The sequence below is a fragment of the Leptopilina heterotoma genome, unplaced genomic scaffold, assembly GCF_015476425.1.
Source record: "Leptopilina heterotoma isolate Lh14 unplaced genomic scaffold, ASM1547642v1 Lhet_472, whole genome shotgun sequence".
Classification (NCBI taxonomy): Eukaryota; Metazoa; Arthropoda; class Insecta; order Hymenoptera; family Figitidae; genus Leptopilina; species Leptopilina heterotoma.
Window position 1 is genome coordinate 97,437 of NW_025111099.1, and position 26,286 is coordinate 123,722.

The 26,286-nt window shown below is 26.6% G+C and overlaps 1 protein-coding gene across 1 annotated transcript in view; it reads left to right on the plus strand.

Annotated features, from left to right (window-relative positions):
- Positions 1-26,286, plus strand: part of LOC122507546 (ethanolaminephosphotransferase 1-like) — a 39,442-nt gene that overhangs the window by 11,840 nt on the left and 1,316 nt on the right. The window contains exons 3-7 of the mRNA XM_043620331.1: positions 7,746-7,938; positions 9,554-9,816; positions 10,504-10,661; positions 18,317-18,497; positions 26,058-26,234. Coding sequence (XP_043476266.1) covers positions 7,746-7,938; positions 9,554-9,816; positions 10,504-10,661; positions 18,317-18,497; positions 26,058-26,234 — 972 coding nt within the window. The remainder of the gene's footprint in view (positions 1-7,745; positions 7,939-9,553; positions 9,817-10,503; positions 10,662-18,316; positions 18,498-26,057; positions 26,235-26,286) is intronic.

Sequence of the window (26,286 nt, forward strand, 5' to 3'; positions counted from 1 at the left end):
GACAATGTTATCTCTGGTTCTAATAGTCTAATTGAAATAAATCAAATTGGAAGTTGTAAATAATTAATCTTTTTATTATCTTAGCTTATTAAAAAAAACGAAATTCTTCTATTAATTACATTTTTCAACATTTATTTGGACAGTTTTTTTTTCTTGAGAACAAGTGTAAAACGGTTGCAAAAACCCAATTTTTTTTGACAAAATCTTAACCCTGTCATAAATAATACTACGAACTTCTCCAAAATCAACTCAGAACAAAGCTTAGAATTTTTTTCACATAGGCTATACAGTGCATGCCAGATTTTTATTTATGACAGGGTTAAAATTTTGTCGAAAAAAATTGGGTTTTCGCAATCGTTTTACACTTGTTCTCAAGAAAAAAAAACTGTCTAAATAAATGTTGAAAAATGTAATTAATAGAAGAATTTCGTTTTTCTTAATGAGCTAAGATAATAAAAAGATTAATTATTTACAACTTCCATTTTGATTTATTTCAATTAGACTATTAGAACCAGAGATAACATTGTCTCCTATTATTGTTAATAAATACAATAATAATTAAGATTTTTTAATAATTATAAAGCAAATTCGTTTAGACAGATTCAGTTAATAAATAGTTCTTTTTCGAATTTTTTGAATAATCGCTTCCGTGTAAAATCTTGTACCAAAGTCGACCATTTTTGAAAATGTCGAAAAATGGGGTACACTGTGATGTAATTCTGCACCTGTACGGTGCAAAAATTTTTTTCCAATATTGGCCTTTCGTATACAAACATATAAGATTCCACGCTTTCCAAAAATATTTCTCATTTTTTTCAAATAATTTTTTCACGGAGATATTTCAAGTCAAATTCGAACATTTTTCAGGGGCCTATCATTTTCTCGCGGATAGTATAGGTAGTTTTTGAGGATGAGGATAGTTTTTGGAAAATTCTTCTTAATGATATGTTAGAGCACTAAATTAATTCTCAATTCCTGTGAAAGAGATTTTTAAAAATTCTTACTTTTTAGTGTACCATACGTTTTCTTAAATAGTTTAACTGCTTTAAATTTTTATATATGGTACTAAATTAGCATTAAATTAGTTCTAAATTCCTGTGAAAAAGTTTTTTAAAAATTCATATTTTTGAGGGTATGGTACTTGTAGCTATACGTCAAGCATATGTAGTACCATACGTTTTCTTAAGAAATTTAACAGCTCTAAAATTTTTATATATGGTACTAAATTAGCATTAAATTAGTTCTAAATTCCTGTCAAAAAGTTTTTTAAAAATCCATATTTTTGAGGGTATGGTACTTGTAGCTATACGTCAAGCATATGTAGTACCATACGTTTCCTTAAGAAGTTTAACAGCTCTTAATTTTTATATATGGTACTAAATTAGCACTTAATTAGTTCTAAATTGTTGTGAAGAAAGAATTTTAAAAAATGCCTTTTTATTTCCTTTGTCTACTTTTTTAGGTTAGGGGTATTTTTTAGAAAATTCTTTTTAATGCTCTGTTAGAGCACTAAATTAGCTCTAAATTCCTTTGAAAAAAGTTTTGAAAAAATATACATTTTTATGTTTGCTAGGTAGTTTTTGAGGTTAAGGGTAAAGGGTTAAGGGTTTAATTTTTGTAAAATACTCCTTTTAATTCTATGTGAGAGCACTAAATTAGTTCTAAATTTTTTATGAAAAAAATTTTGAAAAAATATTTTTTTTTCGTTAGGTAGTTTTTGAGATTAAGGGTAGTTTTTGGGAAATTCTTTCTAATGCTATGTTAGAGCACTAAATTAGTTCTAAATTCCTGTGGAAAAGTTTTTTAAAAATTGTTATTTTTTAGGGTATGGTACTTGTAGCTATACGTCAAGCTGGCAGTACCATACGTTTTTTTAAGAAGTTTAGCAGCTCTAAATTTTTAAATATGGTACTAAATTAGCACTAAATTAGTTCTAAATTCTGGTATAGAAGAAAATTTTTTTTGTAAAAGTGGTACTTGTAGGTTGACCTACCTGTTTCATCAAATTTAAATGAATAAAAAAATGTGTGCATCTGAGGGTTAATATACTAATCATGTTTACTGTGATAGCGGCATATTCATCAAACTTGTATATGAAGCAAATAGTTTCAAAAATTTTTTGAATAATTGGATGTTTTACCTCTTATCATGTACTAAAAGCACCCAAAGTTAGAGAATTTTAAATAAATTTGTATAAGCTAGAAATTTTTTTTTTGTGATTTCCAGGAAAAATTACATATATTTTCCATTTAAAATTTCAGTCGACTAGAGGCACTTGTTAATATTGTTCGATTTGCTTCTAACTTTCAGGAAAATTTTTTTTTATACCTTGATTAATTTTTTGGGGTGAGACCTATGATTTGGATACATTGCCAAAATAAGAACCACCCTACTATATGTGACCTGGACAGTGAAAAGGGACCTTACGTGCGAAAACAAGTTTTCGAGAAAACAGCAGTTAAAGTTTAACTTAGAAAAACCCTTGTAACTTTTTTAAATATTAATATTTTTTAATCAATTTAGGCTTATTTTCTTCACCGTGAATCACAGTATCTAAATAAATAACATAGAAGTAATAAAAATTTTTTTTAAATAATTTTTTATATAAATTAATAACAAACTCCCCAAACATAGAAAAAATAATCTAAGTTTTCTAGCTTGCAACAATAAGTATAAATAAGTGATACATGTTTGTAAGGGTTTTCGAGGCCGCTGATTACGAATATGATGTTAAATTAACAATTTGACAGTTGACAGCTGTCAACTTCTCTAAAAAGTGATCGTTTTTTGTAAAAAAAGACAGTAATAAGTTTTTTGAGGTCGCTGATTATGAATATGATATCAAATTTGAATTTTAACTGTTGACAGTTGTCAAAGAAACTGTCAACTTTTCTAAATAATAAAAAATTATCGTCTTCGTTATTTTAATTTGTATAATAACAAAAAATCAGTTTTTTCGTATCAACTTATGATTTTTTGGTTTTCACCATCTTAAAGAGCGTTTCAAACTCTATCCGAATCAACAAAAAAGTAAAAAATGATTTTTTGACACGTAAGGTCCCTTTTCATACTCCAGGTCACATATGACGGGTTCCATGTCAAGTGACCCAGGTCAAAAATTTACATGGAATATTTGAAAAATTTGTAGTTTCTGTAAAACAAAACGAAAATACGTTTTCTATTTTGGGTTTTGCTGCTGTTTTTCAACACTTTCTAATAGTGTGAACAAATGTAGAGAAAAAAAATTGTTTGACCTTGAAAAATTAAATTAAAAAATAAAATTTCATTTTTTTATCAAATGGGCAGTTTTTATTTTTTTTAAAAAAATTTTATCATAAAGGTGAGGTTTTTTCCTAAAAAAAATGTATAGGTCAAAACGTGGGACAAGAACTTTTAACTGGTCAAATTAAGCATTTACTTCTGCCGTGCACCGTCCCACAGTGGAATTTTTTTACAATTTACTATTAAAAAATGTCTATAGCTTACAATTTTTAACCGATTTGAGTGTTCTTTGTCTTAAATTAAAGGGGAATAAATTCTTAAGACATCCTTCGAGGCCGATTTTGGAGATTTTAATTATTTATAATTTTTTTTAAATCAAAGTTAACAAATTAATACACTTTTTTAAAAAAGGAGGTTTATTTTCTTATTCCGTTGATGCACATGATCTAAATAAATTTAAATTCATCCAATATGACCACCAGATAATTAATAAAGCATAAAATAATTTATTTCAATTGTTATAAACAATATATAGCCCAACAACGAGCAGGGGCGGTGGATTGCAGAAGTAAATGTTTATTTTGACCAGTTAAAAGTTCTTGTCCCACGTTTTGCCCTATACATTTTTTTTAGGAAAAAACCTCACCTTTATGATAAAAATTTTTTTTTTTAAATAAAAACTGTCCATTTGATGAAAAAATGAAATTTTATTTTTTAATTTAATTTTTCAAGGTCAAACATTTTTTTTCTCTACATTTGTTTACACCATTAGAAAGTGTTGAAAAACAGCAGAAAAACCCAAAATAGAAAACGTATTTTCGTTTTGTTTTAAAGAAACTACAAATTTTTCAAATATTCCATGTTAGACCAAAAATTTAAACTTTGACCCCCTCCAGTTTTTATATTTGTTTAAATAAATTAATAATATTTGGTATTTTTAATTGTATCTAATAGGACTACTGTTTCTGCAAAATTTTTACCCGATCGCAAACATTTAAAATTTTGACCTGGGTCACTTAACGTGGAACCCGTCATATATACTTTTCTTTGAATCAAATTAATTATATTTGATTTCAATAAAATTTTTCTCTATTTAAAATAATTTTTACTTAAAAACTTATTTTATAATCAGGGTGTCTATTAACCGGGAAATAGTCGGGATTTTAATTTAACCGGGAATAAGCAAGGAATCTTATGCCAAACTGTGAATTTTTTCACCAAATTAAAAAAAGATTTATTATTTTAATTTGTTTTTAAAAAATCGCTTTTCATTTCAATTTTTATAGATATTTATACTGTTCTCTAAATTTGAATTAGTTAAAAATAATTAATTTGATAGTAAAAAATCAGTCACTGATTCAAATATAGTATGTAAATAAATTAAAAAAGAATTATCGAATTAATAGAAATTTTGTGAAATTTAACTGAAAATAATTAAATTTGTTAAAGAATTTCATTAAAAACTTTTTAACAAATTGAATTTTCAAAGTATTTTAATTTATCTAATAATTGATAAATAATTGAATTTTACAAAGAGTCACATTCTAATGTATTCATGTTTCTTAGTGCGAAGATTAATAATTAAATTTTTTATTAGTTAATTTAAAAAAACAGACTTAAAATTTTTTAATAAAATTGAATTTTTGCAAAGTTTTTTTGAAAATTCTGAAACATAAGATTTTTGAAATTTTTCAATTTTATTGTTTCAAGATAATTGAATTTTTATAAACAAATAATTGAAAATTTTTGAAATTTCTTTACATTCTATTAAAAATAATTAAATTCTTTTAAAAAATTTTATTTAAGCTTTTCCAAAATAATTAAGGAAAGTTAAATTATAATTTCATTTTTAAAATATAAAGTCCCTTTTAAAGTTTTAAATCAATTTTTTGCTTTTAGAAATTATATTATTATTTCAATATAATTATAATTATTGAACTTCTCTTAAATTTCTGAATATTCAAATAATTGATATTTATTTATTTCGTGAGCAAATTAAATTTTTATTACTTATTAAAAACATAATTAATTATACTACTGTTTATTATTTACACAAATTTTAATAAAATTCTTCACAAGAATTAAATTATTTTTATAAATAACATTCTCTAGAAGGATTTAATTACATACTTTTATAAATAGTAAAATTCTTTGCAGAAATTCAATTTTTAATTAAAATTATTATTAAAAAACCATTTTCAAAAAATTTAAAGAAACTCGTCAAAAGAATTTAATTATTCATAAAAAGTCTAATAAAAATTTGTGAAGCCATTTGTAGATTTATTTATGTTCGAAATCAAATAATTTAAATTTGATGAGAAGAAAAACCGGGAAAAACCAGGAATTTATTTGAACGAAAATAGTAGACACCCTGATAATACCTACATTTAAAATAACACAGGTCAACGAAAAAAGACTTACTTTTTTTATGAGATATCGGAATGGTTTCCGATGTATTTTTGGACGCTGAACACGATCCCGACTTCCAAAATTGCCCATCACGTCAGGATTTTGAGAAAAGTGAGGGTAAAGACCCCAAAAACGCTTTTTTGAGGTTTTTCAACATTCTTTTTCTCTTTAACCTAACGTGTTAGAGACTTCCACATGGTCTTAAATTAAAGCTTGTAATGTACACTACAAGTCCCATATCCATAAAATAAAAAAAAATAAAATTTTTTTTTAAAAAAATGGGGTTGAAGACACCAAAAATGTGTGTTTTTGGATTGCTTTAATAGACTTCTTGCAATTGCTTGGATTCGCTTGAAAATGGTTGCTTAGGGTTTTTGGGGTCGCTGATTACAAATCTGATATTAGTTTTCAAAAATTCAAAATGGCGGAACCAAGATGGCAGACGTAATCATTTTCAAGCGAATCCAAGCAATTGCAAGAAGTCTATTAAAGCAATCCAAAAACACACATTTATGGTGTCTTCAACCCCATTTTTTGAAAAAAAATTTTTTTTTTTTTATTTTATGGATATGGGTCTTGTAGTGTACATTACAAGCTTTAATTTAAGACCATGTGGAAGTCTCTAACACGTTAGGTTAAAGAGAAAAAGAATGTTGAAAAACCTCAAAAAAGCGTTTTTGGGGTCTTTACCCTCACTTTTCTCAAAATCCTGACGTGATGGGCAATTTTGGAAGTCGGGATCGTGTTCAGCGTCCAAAAATACATCGGAAACCATTCCGATATCTCATAAAAAAAGTAAGTCTTTTTTTGTTGACCTGTGTAATTATTTATTTTTAAATTTTAAAATAGTTGTCGATAACGAATATTTATTGTTTTAATGATAAACATTATACCGGAGAGAAGCAATATGTTAAAATGAAGTATTAAAAATTCTTATTGAGATATGTTTCATTTAAAATAAACTTGTATTTCACTAGATTAGCTAGTGAAATATAAAATAAATTCAATAACAATTTTGTCAGATACGGAAAATTTAAGAAAGCGTAGTTAGCGAGCGAGTACTTTAACTTTGCATATTTATAAAAAAAACAATTTAAAAAAAAATGAAACGAAATAAATTGAATATTTATAAAATATTTTTAATAGTATTGTTTATTTATTTATTTGAAAATTATCGAGACAGCCCCTTGCGTACATTACAATTGTAACATATAAAGAAAGATACAATATCAAGGTTGGCGCCTTAAAAATTACAGCCAGCGATATAGGTCTAAACAATGTTGTAGTGAATCTTACAAGTGTGATCATAAAAATGAAGTAATATATTTAAATAATAAATTTGTTTCTCTGTTGAGTCTATTAAGAAATGAGATGTTGCCGTGATTAAGCCTACAAACTAACATAAAAGCATTTAGATTTCATCTTGATAAAAAAATTATTAAACAATTAACGATTTTTTAATTTTTTATAGTATTGTCGTCGAAAAAATGACAAAGAAAAAAAAGATGAGCCTTATCATTTCCTACAAGGTAGAACTTTGCAAAATTCAAAAATTAAAATTGTTTTCCATTTTTGGGCCGTTTATTGTTGTACTTTAGTTCGCGCCCTGTAACTATAGGAAAGTTTTTAAAAAATTGAACAAAAAATATTGAAAGTTTTACAGAAAATCTTATTGTGACTAGACGAATGTCTTTTATTTTAGGGTGTACTGTCCCCTTAAAATATTACTGAATGAAAAAATACGAATTTGAACAAAAGTTTTGAACAATTTTTGCTTTACGTAAATATATATTTTATAATTATCAATTTACAAAAATAATATATCTGACACGTGTCCAGGTAGCACAACATTTTTTTAGCAAGTTTGCAATGCAAAGTTTTTTTCTGCAAGTCTGTAGCAAACTTATGGCAAATAGTAAAATGTTCCCCTTTTGGCAAAGTTAAACTTAATTTGGGGAAGGAACCGTTTATCAAAATAATTAATAATATTTAAAATATTTTTTATATAAAGTTTAATGTGAATTATAAAATTAAAAAGAATGCACTGACATTCTTGTTGTTTTATTTAATAAACATGGATTGATTATTTTTTAATGTTATACATGTTGTTTTAGTTCTGTCCAAGATGGGTTGCTCCAAATGTCTTAACATTCTTTGGTTTTCTGTTTACTGCTTTGAATTTCGTCTTGTTTGCCATTTACGATTACTACCTCTATGCATCGAGTGATGATCAACCTGCATATCCACTAATTCCAAGATGGGTTTTTGCTGCGGCGGCCTTCAATATTTTTGTAGCACATACTCTTGGTAGGTTGATAAATAATATTTTTTATTATTATCAATAAAATTTTATCTTTTTACGTTTCAAGGGCACTGCCGTCCTTATCAGAAACTAACAATGTATTAAAATTTTTTTATAATAAATATTAACAATTATTCATAAATATCAATTACAAATTATTGTAGAAATTCAATTATTTTCAAAAGTAATAAAATTCTTTGCAGAAATTCAATTACGCTCAAAAATTTTAATACAATTCTTGGTCAAATTTCAATTAATTTCAAAAATTTTCCTATTGATTTTCAATATTTATTATTTTAATAAAATTTCCCAAAATATATATTTAATTGAAAAATATCCGAATAATTGAAATATTGTAAACAAATGAATTTGAAAATTCTCAAAGAAATTTTTCAAAAGTTATTATAAATAATTTATTCAAAGAAAAAATGTAGTTAATAAAACATTTTAAAAAATTTAATTTTGGAGAAGTTACAAATTATTGCAGAAATTCAATTATTTTCATAAATAATAAAAAATTGTAATTATTCTTAAAAATTTTATTAAAATTCGTCCAAAGAATTTAATTATTTAAAGTTGATAAAATTCTTTATGAGAATTCAATATTAAGAAACATTCAATTATTCAATAAATTATTTATTTGCATTTTATTTGTATTTAAATAATTGAATTCTCGTAGAATTTTCTAATAAAAATTAATTTAAAAATGAATTTCAGTTTAAATTTTAGATAATAATTTAATATTAAAAGCAATACCTATAGCGTGAATTTTAAGAAATAATAATTGAATGTTGAAATTATTTTTTTTTTAAATTATTTGAAGTTTTTATTTTCTAATATATATTTAATTGAAGAATTTATGAATAATTGAAATTTTGTAAAATTGAATATTTGTAAATAAATAGATTTGAAAATTGTCAAAGAACTTTTTCGAAAATTATTAATAATAATTGATTTAAAGAAGAATTTTAGTTAAAAATTCTTGAAAATAATAATTGAATTGAAATTATGAAAATAGTTTTGAAGAAGTACAATATTCTCATAATATAAAATAATGATTTTATAACTGGACCATCTTTAATTATTATAAACATGAAGAAATTTAATTTATAGTTTGAAGTAAAATGTTCTCTTATTTGACTCGGACTGATTATATTTTTGTCAGTAATTGGTCCGTGATTTTTTATTTTTGGTCTGTAAAGTCCGTATTTTGAAATACTTTTACTGGTTCGAGCCCTGAAATATATATAAAAAATATAACGTTTTACAAAGTTTAAAATACTTTTTATAAAATTGGAAAATTATAAAATGAAATTATTACCAGTAAAAATTATATTGAAAGTTTTAAATATCTAAATATCTAACATTTTAAAAAATTGGTAAATTTTTAAATATTCTGAGCAACGTGCATTGCTATTAGACACTAATTTATATCCACTTATTGTTAATAGGTTAATGACCTTACTTCTCTGTCCAACTTTTGTCATATTTTGTAATTCTCTTATATTCAATAAGTAATATCGTTATAACTATAATTAAATATTGTACTCTCATTACGGTTAATACTAATTAATTAGGGTTATACTTTAGTTTACGATAAAAATTAATTTTCAATTTTAGATGGAATTGACGGAAAACAGGCGCGACGAACACAAACGTCAGGTCCATTGGGTGAACTCTTTGATCATGGATTGGACAGTTGGACAACAATGCCAATTGCAGTTTGTACATTCTCAATATTTGGAAGAACAGATCACAGTGTTAATCCACTGCGAATGTACTTTATTCTCTGGACTGTTTTCCTCAATTTTTACCTGAGTCATTGGGAAAAATATAATACTGGAGTTTTATTCTTGCCTTGGAGTTACGACGCATCCATGTTGGTTGGTATAAAATGTTTTTTTCACAATTGACACTTGACCGTTTTCCGTGTGAATAATTTGACTCTAATAATAGAAAGTGTGCGTGCCGCTAAATGGGAAATAAGTATAAAATATTTCAATATATTTAACGATTATGTAATCATTTAAACTGTACAGCGATTCATTGATATGCAGAAAGCTTGCAACTATCTCGTAGCACATTTATGATTAAATCATATTTATGTGTGGGAATGATTAATATTTTCATAAACTTGCGTAACAATTTTATATCTTGTATAGGAATGATTCTATAATTACAAAAAACAATATTCTTTTTCAACCTTCCCGTATTAGTTAATTAAATGCTAACTAAAATATGTACTGAACTATTAATTATTTTTGCTGCACGAAAATTATAATGTTGACAAACACAATTGTACTTTCTATGATTAATTCACTTTTTTATTACGTTTTTTTTTTGAAATGTTACGTACATTTTGGAAGTTTTATCCTTTTAACGATTAAAAATTTTAGGAATATTATGGTTTCCGAAGTTACGCGTAACTTCGAGTTTTCTACAGAAATATACGTTCCGAACCCTGGGGATGTTTAATTCCTATAAAAACGTAGTTCTCATTTAAACGATTTAAAATTTCATGTAATTTTAAAGTGCTACCTATTAATAAAATAATTATAATTTGGTTTCAGGGGACAACTGTACTCTTTCTTGTAACATATATCTTTGGTCACAAATTGTGGAAGATTCAAATATATGGTGATATTTCTGTTAGTGAATTGATTGAAATACTCTTATATGTAAGTGCCATAGGTTCAAGTGTTCCAGTAGTTCTGTGGAACATTTATAAGTAAGTCTTGTAATATTTGTTGTTTTATTAGTTATATATTTAAACACAAATATTTTATTTAAAGAATTTATTTAAGAAGTATCTTTGATGTTATCATTACAGAGTCTATATTATAACTGAAACTATGGTAGCTAGTCGTGAAACGTATCACTACGTATTTACACGTAATAGATTAACTAGCGACATCTCGACATCTCCCTTTTTTTTATTTAGTTAATTAATTTTTTTTTTTTTTTTAAATAAAACAAAATGATTAAGTTACAACGTAGTCATTTAAATAATCAGGAGGCTTTACATTTCTACCGCTTCTCGTAGTTCGGTTTTCGAATGTAACTTTTTTTCGTACATAAGCTCTTCGTTGATTGTCTGGATTTACATTTCTGTCTGGCGGAGGCATTGGATCATTTGGGATAATTTCCGCTCTTTCTCTAACAATTTCTCGAGGAGTAACATTACTTGAAACTGGACTGTCGTAGTAGATTTCTGGGTTAATTACAAAATTTTGTTTGCGATCGAGTTTTAGAAACCTTCTATTTCGTATAAAGATTTTTCCCGTTTCAGTAATTATTTTATACGATCTCGGATTATTCGTGACATCTATAACTTTAGCTTTTTGCCAAGTTTTGTCTGAAAGTTGCAATCGAACATTATCATTAATTTTTAATTGTGAAAGATTTCTCGATTTTTTATCATAATACGCCTTTCCATATTCCTGCCGCTTTTTGAGTTCTTTATTTAACTTATTATTCTTTTTATTATCCGATTTTTCTATAAAATCAGGAAATATTCCGCGAATATTTTTTCCGATTAATGTTTTGTTTGGTGATGGAATTTTGTTTGAAATTGGAGTGTTTCTTAACTCCAAAAGCGCTAGGATAGGCCAGTCGGTGAGTGCAAAAAGTGCACATAAGTGCAACCTGAAAAGTCGAAGCAGTTTCTTGTAGTTTGAGGGCCCCAAATAAAAGCCCCATAGTTTGCACCACATTTCCGGTTGCGAAAAATGGTGTAAACAATCGCCAAAGTTCGAAAAACATGGTTTTTCGATGACTGTTGCTTCCGGTTAAATTTTAGGGGAAAAAGTTGTGATTGAAAGTTATAGAGCTTGGAAATAGCTTTCAAATGATTGGTCGCAAGTTAAAAAAGCTTAATTAGTTTAGTTGCAAATGAATTTAAACCATTAAAAATAGCACTTTTTTAATTGTTTAATAACTTTGTTAATAATTATCGAATTTGTTTCTAACTTCCCAGAAATATTCCCCTTGCAAAGCTGAATAAATCCCAAAAAAATTCAACTTGATCGGGTAAATAGTTTATGCATAATTCCATTTGTTAACTAAAAACATGTAATTTTTCAACGGAATTTCCCCACTTTTGGACCTGCGAATTTTTTTTTTTTTTTGGAGAGTACAGTTAAGGAGTCTAACTTTAATTCCATTCAAATGGGAAATTGATTTTTTTTATTTAAGTGCATAATAATAGACGTTAAAAAAGGGTATGTTTTTTTGACATAAACAAATGGAATAACTCGGCCAATTTTCACTTTATCGATTTCGTGTAAAGGGCATTTGATTTCATTTGTTTTCACAAAACTTTTCCAAAAAAAAAATCCGATCTAACTTCAAGAGGTGGAGAGTTAACTTTTTTTTAAAAAAAAATTCCTGACAAGTTAATCATTAATGTTTTTTATTGAAATTCGCACCACTTACAGTTTGATACATGTATTTTATGTAAAAAAATTAAACATAAGGTTTTGTGCATTTTTTTTAAATTTATAACAAGTAAAAGTAAATGTATCCATTTTTCAACCTCTGAACGGCGGAGTGGGGGTACCCGGAGGAGCGTGATTCTCGCCGCCGCAACTGAATTCAGCTGTTCAAATTTGCAAAAATGGTCATAACTTCGTTAATTATTTACCGATTTTTATCTTTCTTTTTTTAATTCGATGTATTTTTTTACGCTGAATCCAAAAATAATTTTATATGTTTTCAAAATACAATATTTTTAATAATAAAAAAGAAAATTTTTTTTAACAACAAATTTTTAATTATTATTTATCATATTTGACAAAAAATTCTTTTCGTACATATAATTCCATTAAATTTAAAATAATATTATGACATAAAAAAAATAAAATTATTTACTTATAAGTGTGTAGCATTGTTTAATTAATAGTTGAACAGGCGTGCATATGTGAACCTGATGCTACAAGCTTATATATAATTAATTTTAATTTTATTATGTCATAATATTATTTTAAATTCAATGGAATTATATGTACGAAAAGAATTTTTTGTCAAATATGATAAATAATAATTAAAAATTTGTTGTTAAAAATTTTTTCTTTTTTATTATTAAAAATATTGTATTTTGAAAACATATAAAATCATTTTTGGATTCGGCGTAAAAAAATACATCAAATTAAAAAAAGAAAGATAAAAATCGGTAAATAATTAACGAAGTTATGACCATTTTTGCAAATTTGAACGGCTGAATTCAGTTGTGGCGGCGAGAATCACGCTCCTCCGGGTACCCCCACTCCGCAGTTCAGAGGTTGAAAAATGGATACATTTACTTTTACTTGTTATAAATTTTTAAAAAATGCACAAAACCTTATGTTTAATTTTTTTACATAAAATACATGTATCAAACTGTAAGTGGTGCGAATTTCAATAAAAAACATTAATAATTAACTTGTCAGGAATTTTTTTTTTAAAAAAAGTTAACTCTCCACCTCTTGAAGTTAGATCAGATTTTTTTTTGGAAAAGTTTTGTGAAAACAAATAAAATCAAATGCCCTTGACACGAAATCGATAAAGTGAAAATTGGCTGAGTTATTCCATTTGTTTATGTCAAAAAAACATACCGTTTTTTAACGTCTATTACTATGCACTTAAATAAAAAAAATCAATTTCCCATTTAAATGGAACTAAAGTTAGACTCCTTAACTGTACTCTCCAAGAAAAAAAAACGAAATTCGCAGGTCCAAAAGTGGGGAAATTCCGTTGAAAAATTACATGTTTTTAGTTAACAAATGGAATTATGCATAAACTATTTACCCGATCAAGTTGAATTTTTTTGGGATTTATTCAGCCTCGCAAGGGGAATATTTCTGGGAAGTTAGAAACAAATTCGATAATTATTAACAAAGTTATTAAACAATTAAAAAAGTGCTATTTTTAATGGTTTAAATTCATTTGCAACTAAACTAATTAAGCTTTTTTAACTTGCGACCAATCATTTGAAAGCTATTTCCAAGCTCTATAACTTTCAATCACAACTTTTTCCCCTAAAATTTAACCGGAAGCAACAGTTATCGAAAAACCATGTTTTTCGAACTTTGGCGATTGTTTACACCATTTTTCGCAACCGGAAATGTGGTGCAAACTATGGGGCTTTTATTTGGGGCCCTCAAACTACAAGAAACTGCTTCGACTTTTCAGGTTGCACTTATGTGCACTTTTTGCACTCACCGACTGGCCTAGGAATGGATCTTTTCCGTCGTACATTGCTTTTTTCAGAATTTTCTTAACCGTTTGGACATGTCTTTCTACAAAACCATTACTTTGCGGATATCTCGGACTCGACGTTACATGTTCAAAATTCCAATCTTTTGCAAATTCTTTGAATTTTTTGCTACTAAATTGTGGACCATTATCAGATCTTACTACTTTTGGAATACCGAATCTCGCAAAATAAGATTTTAGTAGGTTTATTGTTGTTTCACTTGATTCGTCGTTTAACAAATTAAATTCGATATACTTCGAATGGTAGTCTACTACAATTATAAATGCTTTTTTATTTATATAAAACAAATCTGTGCCTACTATTTGCCACGATGAAGTAGGAATTTGGCTTGGCATCAATTCCTCTCTCGTATTACTTTTTTGGTATTTTTGACACGTTTCGCAATTAACAATTTTATCATCTATTTGTTTTGCCATACCAGGCCAATAGAGAATTTCTCGCGCTCTATTCTTGGTTTTTTCGCTTCCTAAGTGATAATAATGTAGTTTTTCCAACATGGTTTTTCGGAGTGATTTAGGAACAACTACTCGGTTATTGTTATATAACAATCCTTCGTTTTCGAATAAGTTTTCTCTAAACGCGTGATAAGGTTTGGCTTCGTCCGGTACATTTTTTCGATTTTCAGGCCAACCTTCTCTGATCAATTTAATTATTAACTGTAATTCTGCATCTTTTTTGGTTTCTTCGATGAATTCTAGTTTTCTTTTATCGCTCATATGTTCATTTAAATGTACATTTAATATTGTCGCATTTATGTCTGTATCTTCGGATCTTTCATCTAAATGTGCGCGTGATAACGTATCGGCTATTAACAATTCTTTTCCCGGTTTGTACTCTAAATTAACATCAAATGGTTGTAATCTAATTCGCATTTTTTGTAATCGTAATGGAATATCATTTAGTGGTTTCTTCATTATTGAAACTAACGGTTTGTGATCAGTTTCTACTTTGATCTCTCTACCTATGATAAATTGTCGATATCTTTCGCATCCTATGACAATTGCATAAAATTCTTTCTCAATTTGTGCCCACGCTTGTTGTGTTACAGTAAAAGCTTTCGACGCATACGCGATTGGATTATCATTTTGTAAAAGGACTGCACCTACTCCCGATTTGCTAGCATCTACACTCAATGTACAAGGTAAATTCGAATCATAATAATGCAATATCGGAGCATTCGTTAAACATTTTTTGATTTTTTCGAAAGATTCAGTATGTTTTTTCGTCCATGAAAATTCAACATTATTTTTCGTTAATTCGCGTAAAGGTGCTGTGATTTCTGATAAATTCAGAAAATTTACTTTTGAGATTCCGATTTTACTTTTTTCCAAATTGAATTTGACTCCCTTTTCTCGTGCGATTTTAAACACTTTTATTAATGTTTGTTCCATTTCATTTTCATCTTTTGCCCAGAGAAGCATATCATCGATAAAAATTTCTAAATTCGGAATATTTTTAAAAATTTCTTTATAAACTCGATGAAAAATTTCCGGACCAGTTTTAATACCGTATGGCATTCTAAGAAATCTGTAACGACCGAAAGGAGTTTGAAACGTTGTGAATTTGGAACTTTTTTCTGATAATTCAATTTGCCAAAATGCTCTCGAAGCGTCTAGAATTGTAAAGATTTTTGCGTTATTTACTTTTGAAACAATTTCCTCGAAAGTCGGAAGTGAAAAATGTTCTCTCATAAGACAAGTGTTAAGATGCTGCGGATCTAAAACAATAACCAAATCTTTATTTTCTTTTCTAACAATTGTATACGCATTTACAAATTCTGTCGGCTCCTCAATTTTAGCAATAATTTCATTGTTTTCCATTTTATCTAAAGAATTTTTAAAATCACCCATGATTTTAAATGGAACTTTTCTGCACGGCTCAATTTTTTCGGTATAATCAGGTTTTAATTTAAAATCATAAACATAATCAAGTTTACCTATTCCTTGAAACAAGTTTTTATTTTTATTTTTATATTTTTTTTTATTTTTTTAATCTTTCCGTAATTTTTGAATCAAAGTTAATTTTGTTTTCCGGTACTTTTACTAATGAAACGCGGTGCAAAAGTTGAAGATTTTCTATACTTTTTAGTCCTAATATTGGACTTGTGTTGTCACAATCTGCAATAAATATTTCAAGATCTATTTTATTTTCAAGAATTTTACAAGAAACTTTAATTTTACCTAATATTGGGATCTTTGTACCATTATAATTTGTTAATTTCGCGTTTGATTTTTCAATTTGAATTTGAGGACATACTATTTTATAATCTCGAGAATTCATTACGTTACATCCTGCACCAGTATCTAGTTTAAACGGAATTTTTTTATTAGTTTCAAGGAATGTAACATTTTCAACCTAACCAACATTTAAACTCGCTATTCCTATTGTTCCTAGAAAATAATTTTCACCAGTATTAATGTCAGTACATACCTGTTCGTCGACTACATTTACATTTTGTTTACTTCTACAAACCTGCGCAAAATGATTCGATTTCTTACATATTTTACACATTTTTCCATACGCTGGACAATTTTTCGGTTGGTGTTGATATCCACATCTAAAACACTGCTTGGTTCCTTGTCGACTTGTTTTCTGTTCCTGACACTGCGATTGATGGCGCTGCTGTGAAAATCCTTGTGTTGACGATGACTGGTTGAATTTTCTCGACTCGGCATTATTTGTGCTGGCTGCTTCTCTGCCTTTCTGTTGACTTCTTTGGTTTCCTTGATTTTTCTTTTGAAATTCATGTTTATTTCGATTTTGGAATTTCACTGCATCTACGTTCTTGCTACTTGGATCCTTTAACGTTTGTACTTGTTGACATGCAAGTTCTGACGCTCTACATAGACGCATGCACTTTTCCAAATTTAGATTTTCTTCTCTCAGTAAGCGATCCTTGAGAACAGTACTTTGAATACCACTTATTATACGATCTTTAATGAGACTTTCTTTAAGATTTCCGAACTCACAATCAACACTTAAACGTTTTAATTCAATGACGAATTCTTCTATGCTTTCACCATCCTTTTGAACACGTTGGAAAAATACATGTCTACTGACACTCTCGTTCTTTTTCGGCACGCAGTAAGCTTATCGAACGCTTCCAAAACTGCTTTATACTTGTCTTCTCGATCTTCTGGAATGTCGAAAGTTTCATACACTTCCTGGGCTTCTTCTCCAATTGAATAAAGAAGAATGGCAACCTTTGCGTCTTCTGATTTTCCGAGGCATTCCGTTGCTTCCATATAAATTTTAAGTTTCTTTTTCCATTTTTTCCAATTTTCAGATACGTTCCCATCAAAAGAAAGTGGTGGCGGTGGATTTAAGTTTAGTGGATTATTCGAATGCACTAAAACAACATTTTGATTTTGTTCCTCGTCTGCCATTGTGAATTATGTGGCAACACTGTATAGTTGGCGTCTCCTCGTGGAACACAATTTATTATTTTTTCTTAATCTATTATAGATTTAAAATACTTCATCACACTTTACATAGGCTCTTACGACTGCGCCATGTAATATTTGTTGTTTTATTAGTTATATATTTAAACACAAATATTTTATTTAAAGAATTTATTTAAGAAGTATCTTTGATGTTATCATTACAGAGTCTATATTATAACTGAAACTATGGTACTCTCTAAATCTGAATTAGTAGAATTCTACTAAGAAATAGTAAAATTTGACTAATTTTTAGTAGTTTTCATGGACGACTTTTCCCCTTTTTAATTAGTAGAATATTACTAATTCTTAGTAAAATTTTACTAATATTTTAGTAGAAATTCACTAATTAAAAATCACTCATTTCACTAAATGAATTAGTAAGACTGTTTTATCGACTATTAATAAAACAGTTCTACTAATTGTTAGTAGAATTCTACTAATCAATTAGTAATATATTACTAAATCATTTGGTGGACGACTTTTCACCATTTCATTAGTAACTTTCTACTAATTCAGATTTAGAGAGTAGCTAGTCGTGAAACGTATCACTACGTATTTACACGTAATAGATTAACTAGCGACATCTCGACAAGTCTTAATTTTAATTCTTTCAATTCTTTCATATAAATTTTTCTTTTGATTTTATTTTTATGAATAAAATCTTATTATAATTTCTAATAATTACAGGTCATATAGAGATAAATCTGGAAAAATGAGAAGTTTCTGGGAAGCCGTGAGGCCTTTGGTGCCTTTAGTTTTTCTTTTCGTCACAGCAACAATGTGGATTATCCATTCTCCAAATAATATTTTAGAACAGGATCCTAGAATTGTTTTCTTTGCCATTGGAACAATATTTTCTAATATCTGCGTAAGTACTAAATTATTATTCAAATTTTTTTAAATATTTAATCGTGTCTGTTAAGTGGTGAATTTTAATACGTATTATAACCCTTCCTGAAGTCAATCAATTCTACAATTTTTAATTTAACTTCATCTCTAAATCGCAATTATTTTAAATAATTTTCTGAAAGTTCTTCTAGAATTCAATTATTTGAATACAAAGACTCAATTTTTTATAATAATGTTTTTTCTAAAGTTATTAAGGTATAATATTTTCAAAAAATTATAATAAAGAAATTCATACAATTAATTTTTTAAAACTATTTTTAAATAGTTTTTAAAACACAATTTATTAATTATAAAGACAATTGAAAATTTTCCAAACAATCGAAATTAGTTAAAATCTATTAAAAATAATAGAATATTTGAAAAATATAAATAAAAATAATCAAATTTTTGAAGAATTTTTAATTATAAGTAAATTTTAATAAGTCTAAAAAAGTGAATTTTTATTTACTTTCTTCCAAGATAATTGAATTTAAAAAACCTAATTACGATAAAGCAATACTAAGCATTAGTTTTTAAAAATATTTTAATGTAATTTTTCGAAAATAATTGAATATCTTAAAAAATTTTTTGTATAATTTAAAAAATTAATTAATTTTTAATGAATTTTAATTAAAACTTTTGAAAATGATTTTTTTTCTCCAAAATGTTAAAGATAATTCTAAAATGTTATTATTTTTTTTATATACGTGGGCATATCTCTAGTACTTTCAAACTTTATGTTTCCGCTTATTATTATATTTCAAAAATTATAAAAACAATTTTGCAGTACCTTAATTTGATAAATAATTGTGCTCTTTAAATATATTATGTGTTTAAGAATAATTTTAATTAGGTAGGGAACGACAAAAGTAAGTAAAAGTGTCGAAATCGACAGTTTCTCGTGTGTGGCATTGACTTATAGTAGATGTAGTGGGGAGTATAAGGAACCAAAAAATCATTGAGACAATGATGTGCCTCAATTAAGATAAAAATGGTGTACTTTCAAACTTGTGAGACAACTTTTCTAAAATTTTGACAATTTAGCAATTAACTTGATATAACTTTTTTAACGAAGATTTTTAAGTATCTATATAACGGGGTTACATTGTCTACACAATAAGAAGTAATTTGAACCCTTACAGGAATATGTGCCACTTAAACATTAGGAGAACAGTGACTTTAAAAGTTAAATTTAGAAACGAAACTCGTAATAAAAAGCCACATTTTTGAAGGGCACATGTTGAATTTGACTTCTAATCACTTTTAACTCATTGTAATCTCTTCTCGCACACTATAAAAGTATACAGAAAAATCGTTAACCTCTATTCATAAAAAGTATATATCTAAGAAAGAATATGAGCTTCTACTGTCATAATCATTGTTTCATGGAAAAAGAAAGCATTAATTAAACTCGCAAGTTTGCGAGTTAGTTTAGAAAAAGTTAGTTAGTTTAAAAAAATTGTAAATAGCAAATCTAAAATGGCGGACGAAATTTTTAAATTAAAATTTAATTTTTAATTATCAGATTTTAATGTCTTTTGACATTTAAGGGTTTCCTGTTTTACTGATTACGAATTTGAAATAATTAAAAAAAAAATTTAAATACAAAATTGCATGATACTTGTTTTTTGAACTTCTCGTTATATAAAGATTCGAATGTAATTCAAGAATTGTTAAAAAAAATTTTACTAAGTTTTTATAGGTAATAGGACTTAAAATGTGGAAATTTTAACAGTGTTAAAGAATTTTAAAAATAAAAAAATTAATCAATTTTAAATTTCATTTTATTTTTATAAGCTCAATTTAATTTTAAATTATTTATTTAATTTATTATTTAAATTTAAATTTTATTCTGTTTTTAGAATTATAATCTTCTTTTTTTCTAAGTTTCCATGGTAATATTATTTGTAATGTGTCACAATGTTTTGATTGCCTAATGCAGATATTATTATGTATTTTATGTAAATAATTAATTATAGATAAAGAAAGGGAAGTAAAACTGTCAATTAAATTTTATTCATTTTTGGTCATACTGTTTGTACTTTTAATATAAAATAAAACTAGAAAATTTTTTAGAATATTAAAATAATTATTTTTATTTACTTTTATTGCTTTTTAATTATAATTAATCCCAAAATATTTTAAAAACCGTACTTAAAATATAAATAATTTTTATATGACATTTTGAAACCACTTTTAAAATTTTTTAAAAACTAAGTTCAGATTCGTAATCAGCGACCCCAAAAACCTCTTTACACCCACTTCTGTGCAAATTGAATTATTTTTTAAATTTTCATCCGCTATATTGTATCCGCTATTTTGAATTTAAAAAAACTAATATCATATTCGTAATCAGCGACCCCAAAAACCCAAAGATACCGATTGATGTGAAAATCCAATTGTATGAAAAATCTATGCATTTAGAAACATTTTCTTTGGGTTAAACTCATACACGAGGGGGTTAACGATGTGAAGAAATGAGTATCGCTAGGTTTTTTCTACTATGTATTTGATCAATACACAAGACAACAAAATTAATTTCAAGAATGTGCCTTGAAAAAAAAATTAAGTTTTCCAATACCTACACGGAAAAAAAATCAGCCTAATAATGCATGGAGTCTATTGGTTCGATTTTTACATGAGCCCATTTTGCAAATATCACACAGGAGTTTACTAAAAATGCATGGCTTTTGTGACTTTTGCCACAGCACCATGCGAAAATAGGATGGATTCCAAGCTAATCACGCATGGTAGTGTGCGTGCAATATACACAACAGACGCTCATGTGTTTTTAGCCTAGTATTTTTTTCCGTGTAAAAGTTTAAAATTTCTAGAGATATGCCCATGTATTTGAATTTTCGGAAATATGTTATTGAAAATAGTGAAAATATTGAATTTGAAACAATTAGAAGCTAAATTTAATTAATTTTTATTTTTAAATTTACATTTAAAGATTTTTCATTAAAATTTTTGATAATTCAATTATTTTCAAAATTTGCAATTAAAATTCTTTAAACGTTGATTTTTAAAAATTATAATAATAATACTTAAAAAAACAATTATTTTCAATTAAATTTTGCAAAATTTCAATTATTCAAAATGATTCTTATTGTAGATATATTTGGAAAATTTAACTATTTTAAAAAATGGTTCAAAAATAATTTTAGAAAGATTTGTTTATAGTTATGTTGCGCACTATAAAAATCGAAATAAGTTGCACTTTTATACTAAAAATTGTGGTATTTTGTTGTAAACAAAATTTTTGTCAGTAACGTCAGGGAAATGTCACGAAAAAAAATTTTTTGTCAGGGAAATTTAGAAAATTGAGATTTTTTCGACTATTTTCAAAAATTGCGACTTTTCCAACTTTTTTCCAAACATAGCAAGAAAATATCATTTTTTTAGTATGAAATGTAATTCGATTTTTGTAGTGCGAAAAATAACTATAAACAAATCTTTCAGAAATTATTTTTGAATTATTTTTCTATTTAAATTTTCGAAATATACAATTAAAAAGATTTCGAATAATTGCTATTTTGTAAAATTTAATTAAAAATAATTAATTTTTTTCCAGTATTTTGTTAAAATTTTTAAAAATCAACTTTTGATTAGTTATTACTTTTTATGATCTTTTGGAGCAAAAAGAAGCAATAAAAATGTTATTGTTAAACAAATTCTGAAATTGACTTGTGGAAAAATTGAAAATTTAAAATGTGACTTTTTCAAGTGCTTACAAATGAAATATTTTTATGGATAATTTAAGTTAAATTTTTTTTATAAGTTGCTTTTTTAATCAATTTTTATAATCAAAAAGGAATTTTTAAAATATCATGAATTAATATTTTTTTTCATCGATTTAAAAATATAGTTCAAAATTGAGCCTCCCAATTCAAGAACTCGCCCGACGCTCGGATGAACACTCTAACGCCAGTCAAACGTTAAGAAAAGTCACAAAAATTAAAATTTGAAATTTTGATTTTTTAGAAGCACTGCCTTGTAGGAAATTGAATAGCGCATCTTTTTTTCCTTTCAATTTTTTTCGTAGGATGAATATTGTCGGAAATAATGACGAAAAATGGTAAAATTTTGTTTTTCAAATTTCATTGCTTTTTAAAACATAAATCATCGTATCTTCGACAATTATTGTCGAATTGACTTCAAATTTGGTATGCAAGTCTATTTGGGTTCTGGGAAGACGATAAAATGATCAGAATGTAAAAATTTCCTAATTGTTCACTAATTTGTTAATGTAAATAAAGGCTTGTCAATTTTAGGTTAACTTACCTTCGTCGACAAAAAGTCTGCGGTGAACTTTCGAATTGAAAAAACTTCCAGTGAGACATTTGTTTATTAGTATATAAGGAAGTTTTTTGGAAAATATTAGATTGATTTAGTAAAAAATGTGGAAAATATTAAGGTTTAAAGACAGCGCGGAGAGCGCGACATCGAGTCGCGGCGTGCAAATATCACTAAACACCAACTTTATAGGACGTCAGTTGTTGAATTTGTTCTTATTACCTCGGTTATTACTCAGTACTTTAAAAAAAAGCATTAAATAAATTATTGGGATATAATTATAACGCTATGTTCAACATTATAACAAACATAAAAATTCTATAAATAATAAAGAACTAGCAACAATTCGCGCGGCTAACTTTTTACTACATTTTATAAATAAAATTAGCAATTTTAAAAATAATAGAATTTGAAAACTTTCTAATTTAAATTTTTGTTGAAAACACTAAAAAAATTCAATTTTGGAGAAATTACAAATAATTGCAGAAATTCTACTATTTTCAAAAAAAAAAATATGTAATAAAATTCTTCTTATAAAATTCAACTATGTACAAAATTTGAAAAAAAATTTTGTAAAAATCCCGATTATCTTTATAAATAACAAAATTCTTTTCCAAAGTTTAATTATTTTCCTAAATGTCAAACAAATTTAATGCTTTTTTTAAAGTACTGAGTAATAACCGAGGTAATAAGAACACATTCAACAACTGACGTCATATAAAGTTGGTGTTTAGTGATATTTGCACGCCGCGACTCGATGTCGCGCTCTCCGCGCTGTCTTTAAACCTTAATATTTTCCACATTTTTTACTAAATCAATATAATATTTTCCAAAAAACTTCCTTATATACTAATAAACAACTGTCTCACTGGAAGTTTTTTCAATTCGAAAGTTCACCGCAGACTTTTTGTCGACGAAGGTAAGTTAACCTAAAATTGACAAGCCTTTATTTACATTAACAAATTAGTGAACAATTAGGAAATTTTTACATTCTGATCATTTTATCGTCTTCCCAGAACCCAAATAGACTTGCATACCAAATTTGAAGTCAATTCGACAATAATTGTCGAAGATACGATGATTTATGTTTTAAAAAGCAATGAAATTTGAAAAACAAAATTTTACCATTTTTCGTCATTATTTCCGACAATATTCATCCTACGAAAAAAATTGAAAGGAAAAAAAGATGCGCTATTCAATTTCCTACAAGGCAGTGCTTCTAAAAAATCAAAATTTCAAATTTTAATTTTTGTGACTTTTCTTAACGTTTGACTGGCGTTAGAGTGTTCATCCGAGCGTCGGGCGAGTTCTTGAATTGGGAGGCTTATTGCAGTAGGTTGACTCACTTGACGGTTTGCAGGTCCGAAATGCGAATCCGCAATGATAATTTGGAGTAAATTTACACGATTTCCGAAATTCATTTTTTTCACATATCTTGCTTTTCGTTTGATTTTCAATTGATAAAAAAATTTTTATTTTTCAAAAATATTTTTTATTTAAAAAAAATTTTATTTATTAATAGGGTAAATGCACTAGTAGTCGGACACTCAAGGATACAATCTTAAATTATGCTTTTTTTCTTGAAATAGCAAATATCTACTGTGTTTATAAGCACATTATTAATTAAAGGAGTTCTTCAGGATTAAAAATCATATAAATTTGTTACAAATAGTTGAGTATTTAATAAAATATAAACATTTTAATAAAAAATTACGAATGCTTTAGTAGTCGGACACTTTTTCCCTTTGTTTCTATAGTCGGACATCTGTCAGATATTTTGGATTTATAAAGTAAAATAGATAATTTTTTAATTGCTATCGGCTGGAAAATGGAATTAAAGCATATTAGAAGTTATTAATATAATATTTAAACCCTATAAGATTTAATATTTATGAGTAATTATCAACAAAACTTTGTGCCACTCATCGCGCTACTCGAAAATGGTTGTATCTATAGTCGGACACCATGATTTTTAAAACATTAAATAAAATATTTCTTGTTTAATTATTTTCGAAAATAACACTATTTTAATAAAATATAAACTTCACACATTCGTCTAGTATACTTTTTAAAGTAACTATCACAATGCATTATTATTTATTTGCCAAAAAACACGGAAGTGTCCGACTACTAGTACTGTCCGACTATACCCGCACTTACCCTAAATTGTTTACAAAATTGAAATTAAAATTATTATGTTCAGAAACATTTAATGTAAGTGAAATTTAATAAATTTATTGGAGTTGTTCCATATTATTATGAATTTTTCAAGGTGGGTCAACCTGCAAGCCTTAATTTCGAAACGTTGATTTTACATCATTTTTAAAAATTGATGTAAAAATTTTATTTTTTTCTAATTTAAATTATCTATGGTTCAAATTTGTAGCTTTTTAGGTCCTCTTTCCGATGGTATGTTCATATAAATTATTATTTTTCTTTTTAATGAGTTATGAGAAAAAAGCTTAGGTGTGGCAACCTGTAAGCCCTTCCCCTAAATTTAAAAATGAAAATTAGCTTCTAATTTTTAAAAATTTAGTATTTTCAGTACTTTCAATTACATATTTCCGAAAATTCAAATACATATCTACATTTTGGAGAAAAAAATCACATTCAAATAATTTCATTAAAATTCACCAAAAAAATTTTTTTTTTAATATAATATTTAAGAAATTCAATTGCTTTTGAAAAATTACATTAAAATATTTTTAAAAACTACATAATTCTCAGAATTTTTTTATCATAATTTTTTAAGATTTAATTATCTTTGAATAAAGCAAATAAAAATGTACTTTTTTGGATTTATTAAAATTTCGGAGAAATCATGGTCATATTTACGATTAAATTTTGTCTGGAATTCAAGGAAAAGTCAGGGAAAAGGAAAATGAATTTTTTGTGGCAACCCTGTGGGTTGAAAATTTAAGTTTACAGATTAGATGACGTCAGAAGGAAATAAAAGTTGTAGAAAAAAAGGCTACGCGACCTTTTTTTTCCTCTGCGTCACCTAATCTTCAAACTTCGAGTTCCAAACAATTCACCCACTATAAACGAGAATTCGAGCATTTGTTTACCTCTAATTGCTATGTAAATATTTAATATTTTAAAAGTTTCTAAATTTAAATCTAAGCAAAATGTTGTGTCCACTTATTAGTTAATAAAACCAGTAATAGTAATAGAATAAGTTAATTAAAATTATATTCAGCTATCTTTTAGATCTATTAAGTATTTATTTTTCTTTTATTTACAGTGTCGATTGATAGTATCGCAAATGAGTAACACCAGGTGTGAAGTGTTACCTTGGGTACTGTTTCCTCTTGCTGTTGCATGTGTCGTTTCCTTCATCTCGCCTAATTTAGATCTTCAATCCATGTATTTGGTATCTGCTCTTGCATTTATAGCTCACATTCATTATGGAACGTGTGTGGTAAGTATTTTCATTAGCTTTCCTATTTCTACCATTTACTTATTTTCAATAA